This window comes from Vanacampus margaritifer, chromosome 6 (assembly GCF_051991255.1).
Source record: "Vanacampus margaritifer isolate UIUO_Vmar chromosome 6, RoL_Vmar_1.0, whole genome shotgun sequence".
In the NCBI taxonomy this organism is placed as follows: Eukaryota; Metazoa; Chordata; class Actinopteri; order Syngnathiformes; family Syngnathidae; genus Vanacampus; species Vanacampus margaritifer.
The window spans coordinates 19,968,879-19,988,481 of record NC_135437.1 but is presented as its reverse complement, the minus strand read 5'-3'; the positions used below and the strand labels follow the sequence as shown (position 1 = coordinate 19,988,481).

Sequence of the window (19,603 nt, the reverse complement as noted above, 5' to 3'; positions counted from 1 at the left end):
CAACTTTTGAGAATGGATATCTGTGATTTGTACTTCTTACTTTTTTTAAATAGTGTTGTTACGTCTTCAACCTCAGTGGATGACAACGCAGCGTGAAAAACATGTAAAAAGATGTCCAGTTGCTTTCTATTAGATAACGAGACTTCAACTAATACAACAAACCACTGAGATAATAAAGTCTTCTTGTGAGCGTGTCGCTCTTACGTTACATTATTTTTTAACAGAAACAGGATGAAAAAAAAGCATGTCTTTTTGGCTTTATATGAAAGGGCAGTTTAAAACGTCTCAAAGTGAAGGCTTTCCAAAACAATAACACTGTCATTTGTCATTTCCCAAAACAGAAGAAAATGTGTCAGTTGAAGCTTCTGTACGTCAGACTGGAAACAAGCACTGCTTGGTGCTGTTAGGGCCTTCAAAGCCTTTTCTGCTGGACCAAACGCGAACAGAAGCACTGACCTACATTTACAACTTATGTGGAATTCAGTTCATTTTGGTGGACTTTTCAAGAAAAAAATACACATTGTGAGTATAGGTCAGCCAATATTATAGCTGGCTATTGAAGGAATATTTCACACTATATTAAGTGTAATCTTTGCGTGTCCAAATAATTGTATTCAGGATCTGATGAAGAAGTTTTCTTGCAAGAATTTATTTAGAAGCTTCTAAAGACACCGTTAGGACATCCACATCTGAATGCGACGTAGACCCCCCAAGAGTGTGACAATTTACAGAACATCGACTCATTTATACTCAAAAGATAAAAGGTTCCTCCTCCCGGCTCTTGATTGAACAAAGGGCAGACATGTCATCTCCTAGATTGAACAAAGGTGTAAGGTTGATGGTAAACAGACATCTTTATACAGTTCCCCTTCTTGATTGGGGGAACAGAAGTAATCAAAATCTGACCCCAGACCTTCAGTCCCTAAGTGACAAGAGACTCTGACAACATCATGCACATTGCCCCTCCAACAGCATTTGAGGGTACAAAGATCAAATAAAGTTCACAAAATCACCATCCCACTGTATTCTTTTAAACACTCATGATTATATCACATTGATATGCCTATAAGTAAATTCAAAAACAGTAAAACATCAAATTGAAAATGTTAAATGTCTTCAGTCCTACCATTGAACTTCTATAAGTTCAAAAACCGGACATTTAATCCCACAATAGTCTAGAGAGAAAGTCCAGTGCGGATCTTGATCGTCGCAAAATGAAGCAATGTTTATGTGTGGAGTTTAGAAAAAAGAATAGCAGGTGAGAGAGAGAGAGAGAGAGAGAAAGATAGAGGGGCTTAGCAGTCAGAATTCATTGATTCATTAAAAAATTCAGTGGAAGGGGCATAATAAATGTGAGGCATAACACTATGTGATGTGGTTAAGTGTCACGACGCAATAGCAGATGTGTCCGTCCCTCGAAGCCATCTCCTGATGAAGGTCTTTGTTGAATGAAAAGTGTGTTCGACAGTTGGTCAATTTTTTAAAAAGAGGCGTTTGTCAGCCTCTTTCTGAACCTGGCTGACTGCCAGAGATCGCAGGAAAGGTCACGGGACTTCATTCCCAGTGTGACTCTATCCTTGTGAATTGATGAAAAGGGGCATGTGATTCAAATCACCATTGAGTGATTTCCCCCTTTCACCAGCAGATTGACACTTGATCAGCTTTTCCAGGCGAATCAACTGTGCCCATCTTTGCCCATGGAAAAGGCACTCCAATGAATCTTCTTTCAGCGACCTCCTTCAGCTTCTTCTCAGTCCTCCTGACCAGCCGGGATGCTTGTTGATGCTCCTTTGACTCAATGTCGAGCTGCTCCTCCATTTGAGCGATTTTGGCCTCCAGGGAGGCGATGGTGGACTTGTACTTTGACTTGATGGTGCTTTCAAGCTCCTGCAGCTTCAGCTTCAGCTTCAGCTCCTTGTTTTGGCAATCCAGCTGGGAACGAGCGCCCTCCAGTCGCTGGACGCTGCTGTGCTCGGCGCCAAGCTCCGTGGTCAGCTGCTCCATCTGCAGTGTGGTTCTCTTCAGATGCTCGTTGATCATCTCGGTGTTGAGTAGCTCCTCCTCCAAATCTTCCTCCAACTGGGCTATGCGAGCCTCCAGCCTCCTCTTCTCTTCAGTCAGCAGAGCATTTTTAGCATTGCCGTAGTTAATCTCATCCTGCTCGTCTCTCTCTGCCTGCGTTTGTCTTTTGAGTCTCTCGGCTGTGGCAAGATCCTCCTGGTAGTGCAGGGCATCTGCCTCCAAGGCCTCCAGCTCACGGGCTAGCGTTAGCGCCCGCGTGTCCTTCTCCCTGGCGTCTGCTTCGGCCCGGTCGCGCTCCTCGGCATACTGGCTGGAGATGGTCTTCTCCTCAGCCAGCATCTGGTCGAACTTCTTCTGTTTCCTGTCCAGGTTGGAAACCACCTGCCTCAGGTTGTCCTGGTCCACCATGAGGTCATCCAGCTCCCGCTGCAAACGGGTTTTGGTCTTATCCAATTTGTCGTAAGCGGCCGTCTTCTCTTCCAGCTGCTGCTGCAACGAGTCGGCGTCACGTTGGACGCGCTTGCGAGCCTCCTCCGCGCTCTCCAGGTTGGCCGTCTCCTGATCCAACTTCTTCTTCATGTCGGCCAGCTGTGCCTGAAACGTAGCAGACCTGCTTCTCCACGTTTCTCTTGCCCTCCTCCTCTTCATCCAGCATCTCGCGCAGGTTGTTCTGCTCATCCTCCTGCTGCCGCAAGCGAGTGGAGATGTTGAGTTTCTGACGAGTCTCCTCTTGGAGCAGTTCCTGTGCATCCTGAAGCTGAGACTCCACTGAAGAAAGGTCTTTGCTGAATTTGATGGTTTTGCCCTCGGCTTCAGCCAGAAGGCTGTTGACATTGTCCAGCTCAGACTGCATTTTGGCCATCTTGTCCGCCATCTCCTGCCTCTGCCGTTCGCTGTCTCCAAATTTGTCCTGAAGCTCCTGAACTTGGGACTCTGCTTTCTTGCGACGGTGCTCTGAATCGGATTTGCCTTGCGTCAGGGTCTTGAGCTCGATTTGCACCTCGTTCCATTCGCTCTCTAGGGCCTGTTTTGATTTCTCCACAGACATCTTGTTCCGCTTGACCTGCTCCAGCTGTTCATTAAGCTCGTCAAAGGCCTGGTTGTGTTTCTGTCTCATGTCGGCCATCAGCTGCTCGTGGGCCTTGGCCTCGTCCTCCACAATCTTCTTGAGATCGGCAACCTCCGTCTCACGTTTGCTCCTCAGCTCCTGCTGTGTTCTCTGGCGTGGTGGGAGCGCTTCAATCATCACGAGCGTTGCAGCCTTTATCTGTTCGCTCAGCGAAGAGTTCAGAATATGGACCGGAAGTTTATGCAAATCAAACCAGCCGGAGTCTTGATCAACAATGTCGTCCATTATATGTAGTAATTAGTCGTTTTTAATATTTATAAAGTCAGTGACGTCTCACTTATGATACTACGATATAACAGATCAAAAGTATTCTCATTAATCCCCCCCCCAAAAAAAAAATTTCTTTTTTTTTTTTTTTCAGACAAACACAAACAAGACGAAAATGAAACAGATATTAAATACCTTTTGCGCGACTTCAACAAATATATCCAGGATCTTCACGGGCGGCTTATATCACACAGCTCTGAACCGAAAAAACGGCAGGCTTCCTTTTATATCATTCCACGCACCGTAGCGAACTACGCGACATACGGGCGTTTAGCTCAGCAAACACTACGCGTGATCAACGCGAGCTGCTTATATCACAACACACATCAGCAACACATAGTGCGATCACCACTAGCTGCTTATAACACCACAACAACAGAAACAGCCTATTCCTCCGTGGTACTCAATGTCATATGCCGTTTCTTATGCTAGTTTGGTGAGTTGAAACTGTGAATATGTGAAGCATGTGTGAATTGTGAGTTTAAAGGGGGGGATTGAATTTCTTCTTGGTTTTGTGTTTTTTCTCCTCAATGCCTTTATGACAATGGAGAGGAACTGAAGTTAAGTGAAAGGAGGACTGAGTTTGTTGGAAGGCAGGTATTTTGTGTCTCCAAAAATGAGCGAGATAAGATAGGATGTATATGAATGGCGTTTTGTAGGAAGAGGAAAAGAGTAGGTTTCAATGGAAAAGAGGTGGAAAAAAATTTCCTCTCTCTCCAGTTTCTCTGTCCTCAAAAAAGGGTGAAAAAGAATGGTAGCAGGAAATCTGCATATTTTGAAAGGATGGGGGCCGTGAGCTGCTGTTTTAAGAAGGTGGTGATTTGTACTGTTGTCTGTTAAAATTAAATTAAACTAAATAAAAAGGACAGGGGAGTGTGTATGATAAGTTTTTCTTCTGCCGCCCCCCCTCTCTCTCTCTCCTCTTTGTCCCCTGTGGGGAGGGGGGTGTGATAAGTTTATTCCTCTCTCCCATTGTCTCCATTTGGGAGACTTGTAGTCTGTTGTGTGTGAATAGCAGGGGTCTTCTAATGCTAATCTGTTAAAATCAAATTCTTCCTGTTATGCGGAAAGATATAGAGGTCTAGATGATAACTACAGGCCACTATCCATATTATTTTTAAAATCAGATCTGTGTTTTTTATAGTTGAATGAGTAATAAAACCAAATTTTAATATAGTTGAATAAGTAATAAAACCAAATTTTAATTGAAATAGACTTTTCATTTTTGATTTTTTTATATTTCCCCTGCATCTCTGATAACTTATTCGTAGGTGTGAAAATGATTTAACCTTTGTCCTTATCTGAGTCCCATTCTAGAAGTCTGGAGAGGACTTTCCTCCAAGTGGCCAGGGTGACTGACAGCTGTCACATTTTCTTAAATTTGAGGTAACACGTAATGAAGATGTCTATGGTAGACATATGCGTAAATATAGTACTACTACTTGCTATAGTGTAGTGATCAAATTTAGATAAAACCACCAAAATAAATAAATGAATAAATTAGGGGTTTGAAAAACAAAAGATTTTGGGGGAATTTTTTATTTTATTTTTACTTGGAAATTGAATGACAACAAGCAGTGTTCTCTTGCTATGACAACAAGCAGTGTTCTCTTGCTATGATCTCATCTTCCTCTTGTCTGTTACGAGGTGTAGTGTTTCGAGCAGGTTCAATCTTTGACTGAAAGGTGTTTCACTTGGGTGACTCAACCAAAAAGTGCTGGAAATGGAATGGACAGCATTCTGCTTGATGTTCAGAGTGGACGGCGAACTGAACAATGGTCACTTTTGGGGGGGAAGTGACCACACGGACTGCGAAAAGGATGGTACACTGTAAATCCGCTCGTCCTGTGACTGTTCAATGACTCTTATGCATTGTTTGAGCATAATGTCCAGCAATTTTTTGAGCAGACAGGATTATCATCGATTCTGCCATGATAAACTTTTCCTGAGAACTCCAGTGCACAAAGCCCAGTGCCCGCTTTGAACTTTGCCCTGCATAAACTGCTAAAGTTCTGGAATCATCTGAGTTTGGTGCCTGAGGTCGTATGTTGTATTCTGTTTGTAGACATTTGCACTCTGTACTATGTCAGAAAGGAGATGTGATCTATAGCAACGCAGTTTCGGAAATTGAGAACAGCTTATGTGAATTAGGGTAGTATAAAATTTATTTTAATCTTTAAATACTATATTTTCCGTTGTTTGATGCTTGTTGAATTTGGCCTTCTATTTTTTCCCATTTCTCTTTTATAACTTTGGCTTCTGTTATACATTATTAACATTTTTAAAAATTTATTTCATATATTAACCATTGTTATACATTATTAACATTTTAATTCTTTATATTAACCATGTTGAAATGTTTTATAGATGTGAAGTAGGTAAAGTAGTTTTGAACTCAGTATAATTTGACCTTAAGGTGGGACCCATTGTTTGGTCTAGAAGTTCCTTCTCTGTGCGAAAACACATTTCTGTTCGTGAGAGAGAGCGCACACTCATATAACTATGTTACATTAGGAGCTGTTGAGTTCAACTTGTTTGTGAGATTTTGTTATGGGAGAAAGTACTGAGAAGTGCCTTGAAAGTATATTTTGACTAGAGACGAACACAGCTGTATCTGTGTGCTGAGAACTCTGTTTTTCAACCTGTATTTTTCCATTATATAACACATTTACTTATTCATGAGGGGCGGTGTTGGAGACACTGTTCTTGCGATTTGATTGTAATAAAGTGTGGGCTCTTCGAAAGAGGAGTGGCATTATTGATCTGAAACTGTTGGAGTTTGATTCAATGATGTAACGGAGATCTCCGGAATAAATCATCCTGCGCAGGAACTCTGTTCATTTCTTATCCCATAATTTGATTTATTGGACACGCAAAAGTATAGATTTTTACCTTCTTCAGATGGTGACGACCTGACGACAAAGACGTTTGACGGTTGTGGCGTTCGTGGACGGTTTGAATTCCTGGCGCCATATTAACTGAGGTAAGTGGAGTAATTATCCACGTTTAAGGAATTCTTTCTGTTTGGGACCGCTCCGGCCGCCATACGTTTTGTAAATAACTAAATCGAAGGTGGGATTTGTGTGAACAGAGGTATAAGTTTAAATTGTTTGGTTGTATGGAATCCATGATTGTGGATTTTCCTACGGTATTTGAAGTATACACATGTGGTGACGAGCAATATTTGTGCGCAATTTGTATTGGGGAAAAATAAATAAATAAAAGCATTTGTTCTCTTCATAACCTTCAAACTCTGAAAATAAGCACGAAACATTACTGTACCTGGTCGTGCATCGTCTTTCCTGGTTCTTCTTCTGTGGTGTCTTTTTGCGGTTGGCTGACAGTAAACAAACCAATGGCTGTTTGCTGCCGTCATCTAGTGGTGGAGGTTTGAAGAAGCTCAACTGACACTTGGGTTTGTTAGAAATGATCCTAACCCTGAATAACTGAACTAACTATTATCCTTGATTTCTGATCCATCAGTTTTTTTGTGTATTTATAATAATTTGATGAGACGAATAACCATTTATTTGGTTTCACTGTTATAACAGCCCTCTGAGGTGAGCCCGTAACTACAAAGAGGACTGCAACAAACCCGAGTTTAACACCCTTGAACTTTTCAGTTGTGTGTGCACGTCAAGGAGAGAAAGGCATAAGAATAACAGTACTTTATTCAGAATCAAAATCAGGTACACTTTTTCTTCTCAAAGTTTCTCCAAAGTCACTTTCATTCAGTCAATCATTCACTTACTGGATATTAAAATGACACACAAAAAAGGAAAAACTATATACAACGCTTAGAGTGTTGTGGCACTAGTGCTAATTGCCAACACAATACTTATAAGAAAGTATTTAGGAAAAGGAATAGATCACATAAATGTAATTGTAATTACCTTTAATCTTAAACATGGATGAATCATCTTCCATCATGCCAAATTTTCAATCTGCAGGCGCTTGTCAGGTTGATGCAATATTTTAAATACAAATTCAATTTCAAAATAGGTTAAGTCAAGACACATATACAATACAGGTATACAGATCATCCGTTCATTCAGTGGTAGTCATGATTTATACACCATTTTGAAAAAAAAAATTATACGTGAGATCATATCAAGCTTCATTCATTACTGCTATTCTCCCCAGCACACTTGTGCCTCTTAGCTTTAGCCTTACTTGGGAATCTTTGACCACAAACGGCGCAGGTAAAAGGTTTCTCACCAGTGTGGGCTGTTGTGTGTCTTGTTAACTGTGCATTATGAGCAAAATTTTGACCACAAACTGAGCAGGCAAAAGGCTTCTCTCCAGTGTGGGTTCTCATGTGGCTTGCTAAGTTTCCCTTCCGAGCAAAATTTTGACCACAAACTGAGCAGGTAAAAGGCTTCTCTCCAGTGTGGGTTCGCATGTGGTGTTTTAAGTTTCCCATCAAAGAGAAACGTTGGCCACAAACAGAGCAGGCAAAAGGTTTCTCACCAGTGTGGGTTCTTGTGTGTTGTTTTAAGTCTCCCTTGTGAACAAAATTTTGACCACAAACTGAACACGCAAAAGGCTTCTCTCCAGTGTGGATTTTTGTGTGTCTTTTTAAGTTTTCCTTCTTAGCAAAATTTTGACCACAAACTAAGCAGGTAAAAGGCTTCTCTCCAGTGTGGGTTCTTATGTGTATTTTTAACTGTTCCTTCTGAGCAAAATTTTGACCACAAACTAAGCAGGTAAAAGGCTTCTCTCCAGTGTGGGTTCTTGTGTGTATTTTTAAGCTTTCATTCACAGCAAATTTTTTGCCACAGACTGAGCAAGCAAAAGGCTTCTCTCCAGTGTGGGTTCTTGTGTGTATTTTTAGGTTTTCATTCACAGCAAATTTTTTACCACAAACTGAGCAAGCAAAAGGCTTCTCTCCAGTGTGTGTTCTTGTGTGTAATTTTAAGTATCCCTTGTGAGCAAAATTTAGACCACAAACTGAGCAAACAAAAGGCTTCTCTCCAGTGTGTGTTCTTGTGTGTATTTTTAAGTATCCCTTGTGAGCAAATTTTTGACCACAAACTGAGCAAGCGAAAGGTTTCTCTCCAGTGTGTGTTCTTGTGTGTATTTTTAAGTATCCCTTGTAAGCAAAATTTCTACCACAAATTGAACATGCAAAAGGTTTGTCACCAGTGTGGCTGATCATATGTCTTCTCAATAGAGACTGGCAGCCAAAAGTTTTACCACACTGAAAGCATTTCCACCATGTGCTGGCAGCGTGACATGTCACATCACCGTCAGACTGTTCATAGTCATCAGTTTGAGGAGAGTGTGACGTGTCTTCACCATCTGACATTCGAGCTAACAGGCTGTCTGCTTGTGATCCTCCACGGTGGTCCTCGTCATCTTCTGTTGTTGTTTGTTGTCTTGAGCTGCTGCTTGGAGACTCCGCCCCTTTGTTCTCTTCATATTGACATTCATCTTCACTCTTCAAATGGACAGCAGTCACGGGCAACTCTGTGAAATGCTCCTCCTCTTTAATGTATGGTGGCAGCCACTCCTCTTTCTTTATGTTGGGAGGCTGTGGCTGCTCCTCTTCTTTAACTTGAAGAGGCTCCAAGTCCTCCTCCTCTTTCACGCCAGGGAACTCTGGCTCCTGCCGCTCAGGACAACGATGTTTTTCACTGATGTCTGCGGGACACAAGTTACACATGGTTTGGTAAAGACCGTTTATTGTGACATTATGTGTTTTATATTTAAGATTATCACATAGGCCACCTGAGTGAAAGAGTAACAAACTGGCAAATGTTACGTATCTGTATTTTGTTCTAGAAATCACTCAACTTTACTCTGTAACCCCTGTAACACTGATTGTTCCGCACACAAATATAAATATATATACATATAGATACACATACATACATATATATACATACATATATATATATATACATACATACATATATATATATATATATATACATACATACATATATATACATACACACACATACATACATATATCTATATACATATCTATATACACACACATATATATATATATTTATATATATACATACACATACATATATATATATATATATATATGTGCTGCTCAAAAGTTTGAGCAATTTGGATTTTCCAATTGTTTCAACCTGATTTTGTTGATTAATCTCAACCATTAGATTTTTTTTTTTTTTTTTGCATGAACCTGGCTTTATTTTTTAGCTTCGTTGATTGATTTAATACCCCCCTGGTCTGTTCAACACACCTCGAGTCTGCTTACAAACAGCGTCCAGCAGTTGACGTTCGTTCTGATCTTGTGCTCCAAAGAGCTCCTCTTCGTACTTTACTTTCGTTCTTGAGAACATTTTCACACGGTATTCACGACACTTTACGCTCACACTTGGCGCTAATTTGTCGATAACAAACGCGTCTCCTTTATTGGTGGCTAGCAAGCTACGCTAAGCTAGGCTAAAATAAACAGGGCCGAGAGATTTCGACGAGCACTGTCTGAGACGAATTTAACTAGACACGAAATGTAGCGATTATGTTTGACTTCAATAAAGTAGTGACAAACGCACAGTGTCTACGTTTAGGTTCATCGAGTACGAATTCAGAATGAATTATATCGCGAAGCGAGTGTGGCTGCGCAAATCCGTAAAAGCAGCCTGCAAAGGAATATCTATCTTCGTCACGAGAAATCTACGGCAACGCCAGTGGGACAATCTCATGTCACGAAAAAATTATATTGTTAAAAAAAAACTAAAATAACACGTTTACTTATACATTAATATGAATAATAAAAAAATAATATTTATATCGTATTTGGACGAACATTACACATGTTTAGTTAATGTACAGTTATGTTAGTGTTCATCAGTGCAGCGTATCACGTTCATCTCGTCATTCGGTTATGATACAAAATAAGAGTGTGGAAAATAAATATGTTTGAATGGATATAAATACTTAATATTGACATTCATCTTCAGTCTTAAAATGGACAGCAGTCACGGGCAACTCTGTGAAATGCTCCTCTTCTTTAATGTACGGTGGCAGCCGCTCCTCCTCTTTTTCGCCACGGAACTCTGGCTCCTGTCGCTCAAGACAACAATGTTTTTCACCGACGTCTGCGGGACAGAAGATACACATGGTTTGGAAAAGTCACTTTATTGTGGTGTAATATATTTTATATTTAAGATAATCACATGTGCTACACGAGTGAAAGAATAACAAAGCTGGCAGCTACAACAGGTGTTCTTAACCTTCTTTTTTTTTAACTTGGGGCCCAACTTTTGTTGTAAAAAGTGGCCTAAGGCCCATTCAGAAATTATGATTTATGTTGACTTATTATTGTTTGCATTTAATAACTAAATACTTGTCCATGATGTTCATTGTTTGGTTTCTATAAGAGTGTAGAAATAAAATATATTTGAATGGATATACTTACATACTTTTAAATTATTGAGGGGTTTACCAAAAAAGAGAGTTATTTCAGTAATAATGGATGACATCCTTTTTTATTTATAATTATATTTACAGAGTGAGTCATACTAGTGTAAATATATATAATATAAACATATTAAAAAAATGAAACACCACAGCCATTTAGTTTAGTTAGGATGTTTGTTTTTTTGGTTGATTTTCTATGGGGAATGTGCCTCGAAATGTTTTCAATGAAAAAAGGGTCCCGTGGCTCGAAAAAAGGTTGAGAAACAGACATAAGAAATTGATATTGTAGGAAACAACAGAAAATTACATAATCATTTTTCCTACAGCTTGTTATAATATAAAAAAAAAGAGGAGAAACTGCTGTAGTCATGTGAAAATTGAACAAGTAGTTTTAAAAATACAATTCTGATCTGAGAAATGTACCAAAGCGACTTGAGAAAAACTGTAAACGTAAGGTAAAAAGTGCCCGGATGAAGGATCCTTTCAAAATAGACATATTGTTGAAAAGTATTGATTAAATAAGTGACAAACCTGCTCTGTTCAACACAACTGGATGCTGCTTGCAAAAAGCGTCCATCAGTTGACGTAGTCGCTCATTCTCTTCTTGTGCGCCACAAAGCTCCTCTTTGTACTTGACTTTCGTTATTGCGGTGGGGTACCTGGCGAGCTTGCCGTGACCTGTCCTGCTGCGTTAGGTTGGGGGCGCAGCTTGTTTTGGGGTGGGGAGCGCTCCTGGCTCCTGGGTTTGCTCTCCAGCCAGTGGCCCGGGGGTTGTCCCTTGGCGCTGCCGTGGCCTGGGGGGTTGTGCTTGCTATGTCCTGGCCCGGGATGACGGCTCCCCTCTTTGGTGGAGGTTTTCATGCATGCCAGATCCACCACACCAGAATTTATCGAAATTCAAACACAATCTGCTTCTTCCTCTGGCCGTTGAATCGGTGAAGGCTGATGTCTGTGGATCTCACTCTGCTTCATCTATCCTTCCTTCCTTTCCTCAGTCTCTCCTTTGGTCTCTTGAGGTCTCCCTAATTTGTTGGAATTTAGATGTTTCTGCGGTTGGTGAAAGACTCTGGTTGGTAACCCGGTGGGTAGTAGGTAATGTCTGGTCGGTGCTGGATTTCACTTTCCTTTCTTTGATCCTTCCTCGGGTCTCCTGACAACCTCACGACTCTGAAGTATTCGGTTTAGGTGAACGGTATGGGATTTTTAATAGGTTTTAGGTGAACTAATAAGTACACCCTCACACGCACATATTCACCAACATACAAAATAAAATAAAAAAAACTAAAAAAAATTTTTGCATATTTAGTTCATGTACAGTGTTGTTGTAAACTTCTAAACTCTTGTATTTACCACCCGGCCACATAATTATCATAATCACATAGACCTTCAGTCCATATTATGGTATGCACTGTAATACTTTTTAATGGACCGTTGTCTCCCTTCTGTTCCACTTCGTATGTCATTATTTATTTTCAATTTATTTTTTTAAGATTATAACGGATGGATATACGTACATACTTTAAAATTATTAAGGGGTTTACCAAAAAAAAGAAAGTTATTTCAGTAATAATGGATTACATCTTTTTTTTTTATTATATTTACAGAGTGAGTCATACTAGTGTAAATGTAACAAAAAAGGACAAACTATATACAATGTTTTGAGTGTTTTGGCACACACAATAATGATAAGAAAGTATTTATGAATACAAATAGATCACAAAATTGTACTTTTAAAATCACTGTCATTGTAATTACCTTTAATATTAAACATGGAAAATGTAATTTAAAAACGATATAAGGCACAATGCATATTAATAGACAATTACCGGTAAACATGCCAGATTATAGCTGTCAGATAGTTTAAATCTGCAGCCCCTTGTCAGGTTGATGTAACATTTTATATACAAAATAAATTTCAAAATAGGGTTAAGTCAGACACATACAACACAGGTACACAGATCATTCGTTCATTCAGCGGTAGACATGATCTTTGCACCATCATTCATCTCTGCTATTCTCACCAGCACACTTGTGCCTCTTAGCTTTAGCCTTACTTGGGAATCTTTGACAACAAACTGGGCAGGTAAAAGGCTTCTCTCCAGTGTGGGTTCTTATGTGTATTTTTAAGCTTCCCTTCTCAGCAAATTTCTGACCACAAACTGAGCAGGCAAAAGGCTTCTCTCCAGTGTGGGTTCTTGTATGTTTTTTTAAAAAACGGAAAAGTACCCAGAGAGTATGTTTTGTCTACAAATGAAAGAGAGGCGGTCGGTTTTAACTATAAGAAGACATTTTACATGCGGAAGAGACACATTCGGCACTCTGAAATTCCACCTGTTATGTGATGTTTGGAGCCTGTCACGATGTCCAGAGATCTCTGTTAGATTAAAATCATTTTTGCAAAGGTGTTTTTTCTTACATTAAATCTGTCTTCAAGTTTTGGAACACGCAAAGAGGACAAATAATTTTATTCCTCTTTCAAATTGGTGACCCCAACTAAGAGCGACGTTTCGCAGCGGGGCGTTCACAGACGAATAGAGCTCCCGGCCACATTAATCACTGTAAGTGGACACTTTATCCACGTTTTAGGAGTTCTGTCTGTTTGAGAACGCTGCGGCTAGTAAATTCGTCTTGCAAAATTATATTGAAGATGGAATTTATGTAAGAAAAATTGTGATAAATTTTGAAGTCGTTTGGTTGGACGCGAAGTCCCAGATTTCGGATTTTACCACGGGATTTGAAGTAAACACATGTGGTGACGTAGCATTGTTTACAAAATGCTGTCATGTTGTATTGTACGCGATCGTTTTGTAGTCAGTTTTGAGAAACATTTCTATGTTTTTACAAGACGAGAGATACATGGAGGATTGACATAAATTCCTTGTATAATAAAAGCTGAATAGGAAAACAGTTTTGTTCACGCAGACGAGAGGCACTTGGATGATTTGTTCTTAAAGGTCCTTGTGCAAGGAAAACAGTTTTTTATTATTAAAAAACGAGAGGTTCTTGGATTAATTTCGGAGATACTACGATTGAGACAGCGGAATAGTACTGCCCTGATTGACATTGTAAAGATCCTTGAACATTTATTTATTCAGCGTTGGTAGTCAGGTTGACAGAAAGCGGAGTTGATACGCCGTTTTGAGATCAATCGCGAGGTCCTTGGATGATTGGATATGTATATTCATGGACAAGTCTGTTCAGCTGAAAGACAACAGAAATATGAATGCGCAGATGAGAATATATTACCAGAGATTGGTACGTAACGTTACGGGGGGTTTCTGCACAATTAAAATCGAATAATTGTGAACAGACAGGCTATATTAGTCGAGAGACTGCTTCGTGATTGATTAAAAGCAGTATTTATTATTTTGAGGGGAGATCATGATATTTGTTGTGTGTTATTTGTATGTTTGGTATTTGGTAGAATAGTCAGACGTTAAAGGGACCGCGATGAGATATGTTGTTGACTAATTCTGTTATAAGTGACACGTCACTTCATTTATAAATGTTAATACGACTTAACTACAATATAATATAATATAATATAATAAGTTATAAAATACGGGAGTCAATAATTAATAGAAATTAAGGACGCTCTTTTTGAACGCGAAACAGAATTGTTTGACCCAAATGAGTTTCCGTTAAGCGAGAACATGATGACGCTATGAAAAAGTTGAGAGCGCATGTGGAACAAAAGCGAGACATAATCGTGTATTTTTGGATAAGATGATGAATAATGCTAGAATACTAGCTTTAGGTATTTTTGTGAAGTTATAACCATTTATATAACTTTAATAAAGTAATAATGTTGGGGCTACGGTGCGCTTTTATTCTGAAGGACTAAATGATTTTCCGCTAGACGTGACCCCTAGACCGCTAAAGCTTCTAGGTTATATATTACCGTTAAATAAATTATATAAAATGTATTTAATATTGAACGACGAGACTTGATTATATTGTGAAAAAGGTAAGTTTATTCTAATAAGATATGTCATTTGTTCGATGATTTTAAAGGCGGCAGTTTAACTTTGAATGTGCGTACACAGCGACCGCTCGTTAATAGTGTTATGAGTGTATGTAACTTTTATATAGAGGAAAATCCCGGACGTAACTTTAAGAAAAGTGTATTAAATGATGATTGATGCTGTAATATTGACTTTCGATTGTTTCGTACAGACAGCTCGTATAATTTTGAATTTACGTAATAAAATAAATGAAACCGTTTAATAAACGCTGAACGGGATGAATTAATTAGACGGTAAAATTACTAATAAAATTTCTAACACTAAAACTGCGAGCGTCAGGGTCTGCGTTAAATAATTGAAACGACTAATGTTGAATACATTTCTAAGTCCTTATATAAATCTCCTGGCCACTGATGGTAAATACTTAATCTGGCTTCACGAGTGCAAATACGTCATATTTAAAATTATGTTTAATACAAAACAAACGAATATTAATACGCAAATAACATAGACAGGTATAGTGTTAAAATATTGTAAAATTTCGATGCATATCTTACGCTTATTGAACATAAATAACTGTAAGACTGATTGTAGTTGCTATGACTCATTCTGACCGCCTGGTGTCACCCTTTTCCAAATTAAAAATGCCAAAAGCCAATCAACTTTTGTAAAGAGGTAATATAATGTTTTTATAAAAGGAATATGTTAATTGTGTGATCATTAATCTGCTTTTGAAGTTTAATGAGAAAATATATATTTAACTTTTTTGGATTGTTATTAGATTAAATATTTCAGCCATATTTTCCACATTTTAATAATAATAATAATATTAATAATAAAAAACGAATAATTTGAATAGGGAACTAATGTGGAATATTTTGTTATAAGTTGATTGTTTTTCCCTTATGATTTTTCTCATACGCGAGAACATTATTTAACCTTGAAATATCTTTTCAGAAGCGGCTATCACCCATTAGGAGGAGGAGACGACAAATTCCTTATCTCCCGTCCTGGGGATGAAGTAATGTGTTAATTATAATTTAAAAAGGAGTTTTTCCCATGTTTATAAATAGAAAAATAATTTTTAATCTCTCCTGAATATATTTAACCTTTGAATTCGACATTTGAAGTCCCATTTCAGAGTTTGGAGCAGTCCTTGCGAGTCCTGGAAGACTGCATTCTATGGTGGAGCCATCTGGGAGGATAACATTTTTGACATAATTTGAGGTGCTATGTAATTAAAAAATCATTTCTGCTTTGATGTTTGACCAAAAGCTGACTAGGCGTTTCTTGAAACATATTAATCGAAAACTACACACTTATTAATTGACTCGGTATTATATTTGTAAATTGTTAGAGTATATCTGTCCTATCTCATCTTAAGTATTATTTATGAAGGTATGCAAAACATATTAAATTAAATATTGTAAACCATAACAAATATTGAAATATAATTAGCAATTATTTAAAATTGTAAACTTTCATTGTTTTAGTCATTTTTATTTATTTTTTTAATTAATGAATTATTTATATTTTTATATTTTTTATTTAAAAAAATATATTTTTTTATTTTTTTGAATTTATTGATTTTTTTGAAATAAAGGAGGATTTTATTATTCCAACTTTTACTGACATGTTATAACCTAATACTGTTGGGGCAGATTTTAATGTTTTCAGTCGAGTGGGGTTCATTGGTCGGGGTCATTATTTCAAAACAAGGTCAAGTGGACCGATGCAACAAAGAAACCGCAGCTGCTACCACCTGAAGAGGGGCGTGGTGCAATGTTTCCTTGAGTTAGTGATACCAGACCATATGATGTGATACTGACTGTTTACACGGCACTCTATATTTTTGACAGATATAAGGTGATAACATTTACAGTAAAACATTTCGTAAATATAACGAACTGATTGGCAACATTCTATACACACAGATTTATTATATTTTAAAACTTTTGATGTTTATTTTGATTTGATCTGATTTGTTTATCTATGTCTATTTTAAAACAGTCAGCTTTTTGGACAAACATCAACAAAAGGGGGACTAGCAAGCTTTATGGTAAAATATTAAAATTAAGGGCAACTTTATGTATTAATAATAATTGATGGATTGGCTGAAAACTGAGATTCTTTGTAAAATTCATTGGCTTAAGCTACAATATTTTTATAGTACAAAAGATAATACAGGTAAATTTTGTGTAGTTTCAGAAATTGAAAACAGCTAATGTGAATAAAGATAAGATAAAATTTATTTCAATCTTAATTATTATATTTTACGCTTATTGAATTAAGTATTTTAATATTTTCCAAATTTTCTTTTGAAATTTGAATAGTTGCTTGGGGCGCATTGTCGAATTTACTGGTTAAATGTAAAATTTTCCCCTCTTTTTAAACAAAAAGCAAGCAAAATTTATTTACTGCAGAACTTGTATATTATTAGAGTCTGAAAAATTCTCTAAGTTGACTTTTTTCAGATGGGGGAATTATTGGTCGGTCTGGGTATATCGTCGCGAAGGACACAAACAGTCCATGTTGAATTAAATAAATATAAAATTAAAAGTTAGTCTTAATGTGATAATTATAGCTAGTCCGTGAGAATGAATGAAATTTACAGGACGACAATTGGGGATTTCCTTGACCATGGAGAAGGAGTAAGTTTTGGCAGAGACGGCGAAAATAAGGTGAATATGTTCCATTTCTATTTTTCCCAGGGGCCCTGGGGTTAGATGTTATTTTTTGATTTTATTTGTTGGCGAAAGTTGCATTTATTTAATGGCTGGAAACACATTCATGCCATATCTATAACAGTAAATATTATAATAAAACATTCCAATAATCATTACACTCTGTAAACAAAATTGGCCTCGTCAGATTTGAATTGGCTAAGATTTTCATTTTTACATTAATGAATGTGCTTAGGTCATTAAAGTCAGCCAAAGGCTGGATTCTAATTGAATGTCACAACAAACAGAATTTTTTCCCACAGGACAGGCCTACAGAACTTTACTAACATTTACTAACTCCAAACTAATAAAACTACCAGATGCTCTTTCAAAAAGAAGGATGTGAATATGTATATTATTAGTGACTAAATGAAAATATTCTGCACCCAGATGAGGTGATGAAAAGGTCAATATGGTCCAGTCCACGGGGGGCACCTGGTTCCACATCTTGCCTATCAGACCTGCCGGGGGTCCGCCTTCTACTCAACCCCCACCTTTAGGAGCGAGCCACCAGACGAGCCAACCGAGAAACCATTCAACTGTTTCTAGGAGCCACCTGATGAGCTGAAGACATCACTCAATGGAGATTGAGTTTCGCTGAGGACATCCCTCACTGGAGATAGGAGGAACGTATCCCTTTTCCGGGGCGTTCCACAAAGAATGAGTCACACCTTGGGAAAACAAACCCCGGTGATCAACCCCTGCATCTCTGGCAGTTGATGTGGGTTCTAAAAGAGTTGAAGGACCCATCCATCCATTCATTTCCTTGACCGCTTGTCCTCACAAGGATTGTGAGGGTACTGGAGCCTATCCCAACTGGCTTCGGGCAGTAGGCGGGGTGGAACCTGAACAGGTTGCCAGCCAATCGCAGAGCTGAAGGACTCTGTTTGAAAAGAAAAAAACTAACAAACGCAAGAACGAAAATGGAACTGACAAACGTCAACAAAAACTTCCCTAGCCCAAACGACAACAAGTCTCCAATTGCGTACATAATGACACTCTTTCTCATACTGACTGTCATGCCAATTTGCTATTTCTGGGATCCCCCACCACAAATTTTGAACATAATCACAACACATTGTCTTCATATATGATATGCTTATTTTTCTGAAAAATCTTTTAATGAATCACATTGTTTTGACATATGACTGACCTCCTCTCCTGCTAAAAAGAATGTTTTCATTTTTTTTCCTTCCTTATGTTGCACCTGCCATTGCGATGATGAAGATCCCACTGGAATCTTTGTGTAAAGATGTTTAAATGTTTAGTTATTGGGCTTTATTTAATTAAGCCCAAAGGGCGGACTGTTAGATATTATTAACATTTAAATTCTTTATTTTCATATATTAACCATTATTATACATTATTAACATCTTAATTCTTTATATTAACCATGTTGAAAGGTTTTATAGACGTGTAAAGCAAGTAGTGTTGAACTCAGTATAATTTGACCTTAAGCTGGGACATATTATTTGGTCTAGAAGTTCCTTCTCTGTGGGAAAACACATTTGGTCCTTGAGAACAGAATCTGTTTCGAACACGCATCCCTGACTCTGTTTTCGCCATCGCTCACGGAAAAGTACCCAGAGAGTATGTTTTGTCTACAAATGAAAGAGAGGCGGTCGGAAGATAAGACTATAAGAAGCCATTTTACACGCGGAAGAGACACATTCGGCACTCTGAAATTCCACCTGTTATGTGATGTTTGGAGCCTGTCACGATGTCCAGAGATCTCTGTTAGATTAAAATCATTTTTGCAAAGGTGTTTTTTCTTACATTAAATCTGTCTTCAAGTTTTGGAACACGCAAAGAGGACAAATAATTTTATTCCTCTTTCAATTGCAACACATTGGACCTTGTTTTTACAAAAGGTGTCTATGCTGGCCTCTCATATCCTGCAGGTCCCTGTCTCTGACCACTTTTGTGTGTTTTTTAATCTTATCTTTTGATGCGCTGAGATACGATGTGGGCCAAACCACGGCGGTTTTTGTTATATAAACAACAACGTAAAGTTCCTTTTAGCTCACCCTCTGTTTGTTAAACTTGACTCCATCTCCACTATGGGTATTATGTCTCCAGACCAGGCCCGGTCT

At 38.2% G+C, this 19,603-nt stretch overlaps 2 protein-coding genes across 2 annotated transcripts; both read right to left on the bottom strand.

The window, feature by feature from the left end:
* Nucleotides 1-1,279: 1,279 nt before the first annotated feature.
* LOC144053184 (uncharacterized) lies at nt 1,280-3,268 on the bottom strand. Its single transcript, XM_077567319.1, has 2 exons — nt 2,855-3,268; nt 1,280-2,790 (listed from the first exon to the last, which is right to left on the bottom strand). Exons 1-2 carry the CDS (start codon nt 3,266-3,268, stop codon nt 1,636-1,638), a joined length of 1,569 nt encoding a protein of 522 aa, XP_077423445.1. The 3' UTR covers nt 1,280-1,635.
* A 3,803-nt stretch (nt 3,269-7,071) lies between these two features.
* On the bottom strand, nt 7,072-10,063 carry LOC144054201 (uncharacterized). The gene is made up of 2 exons (XM_077569401.1): nt 9,642-10,063; nt 7,072-9,061 (listed from the first exon to the last, which is right to left on the bottom strand). The coding sequence occupies exons 1-2, from the start codon at nt 9,739-9,741 to the stop codon at nt 7,536-7,538; spliced, it is 1,626 nt and encodes a 541-aa protein (XP_077425527.1). The 5' UTR covers nt 9,742-10,063; the 3' UTR covers nt 7,072-7,535.
* Between the last annotated feature and the right edge of the window lie 9,540 nt (nt 10,064-19,603).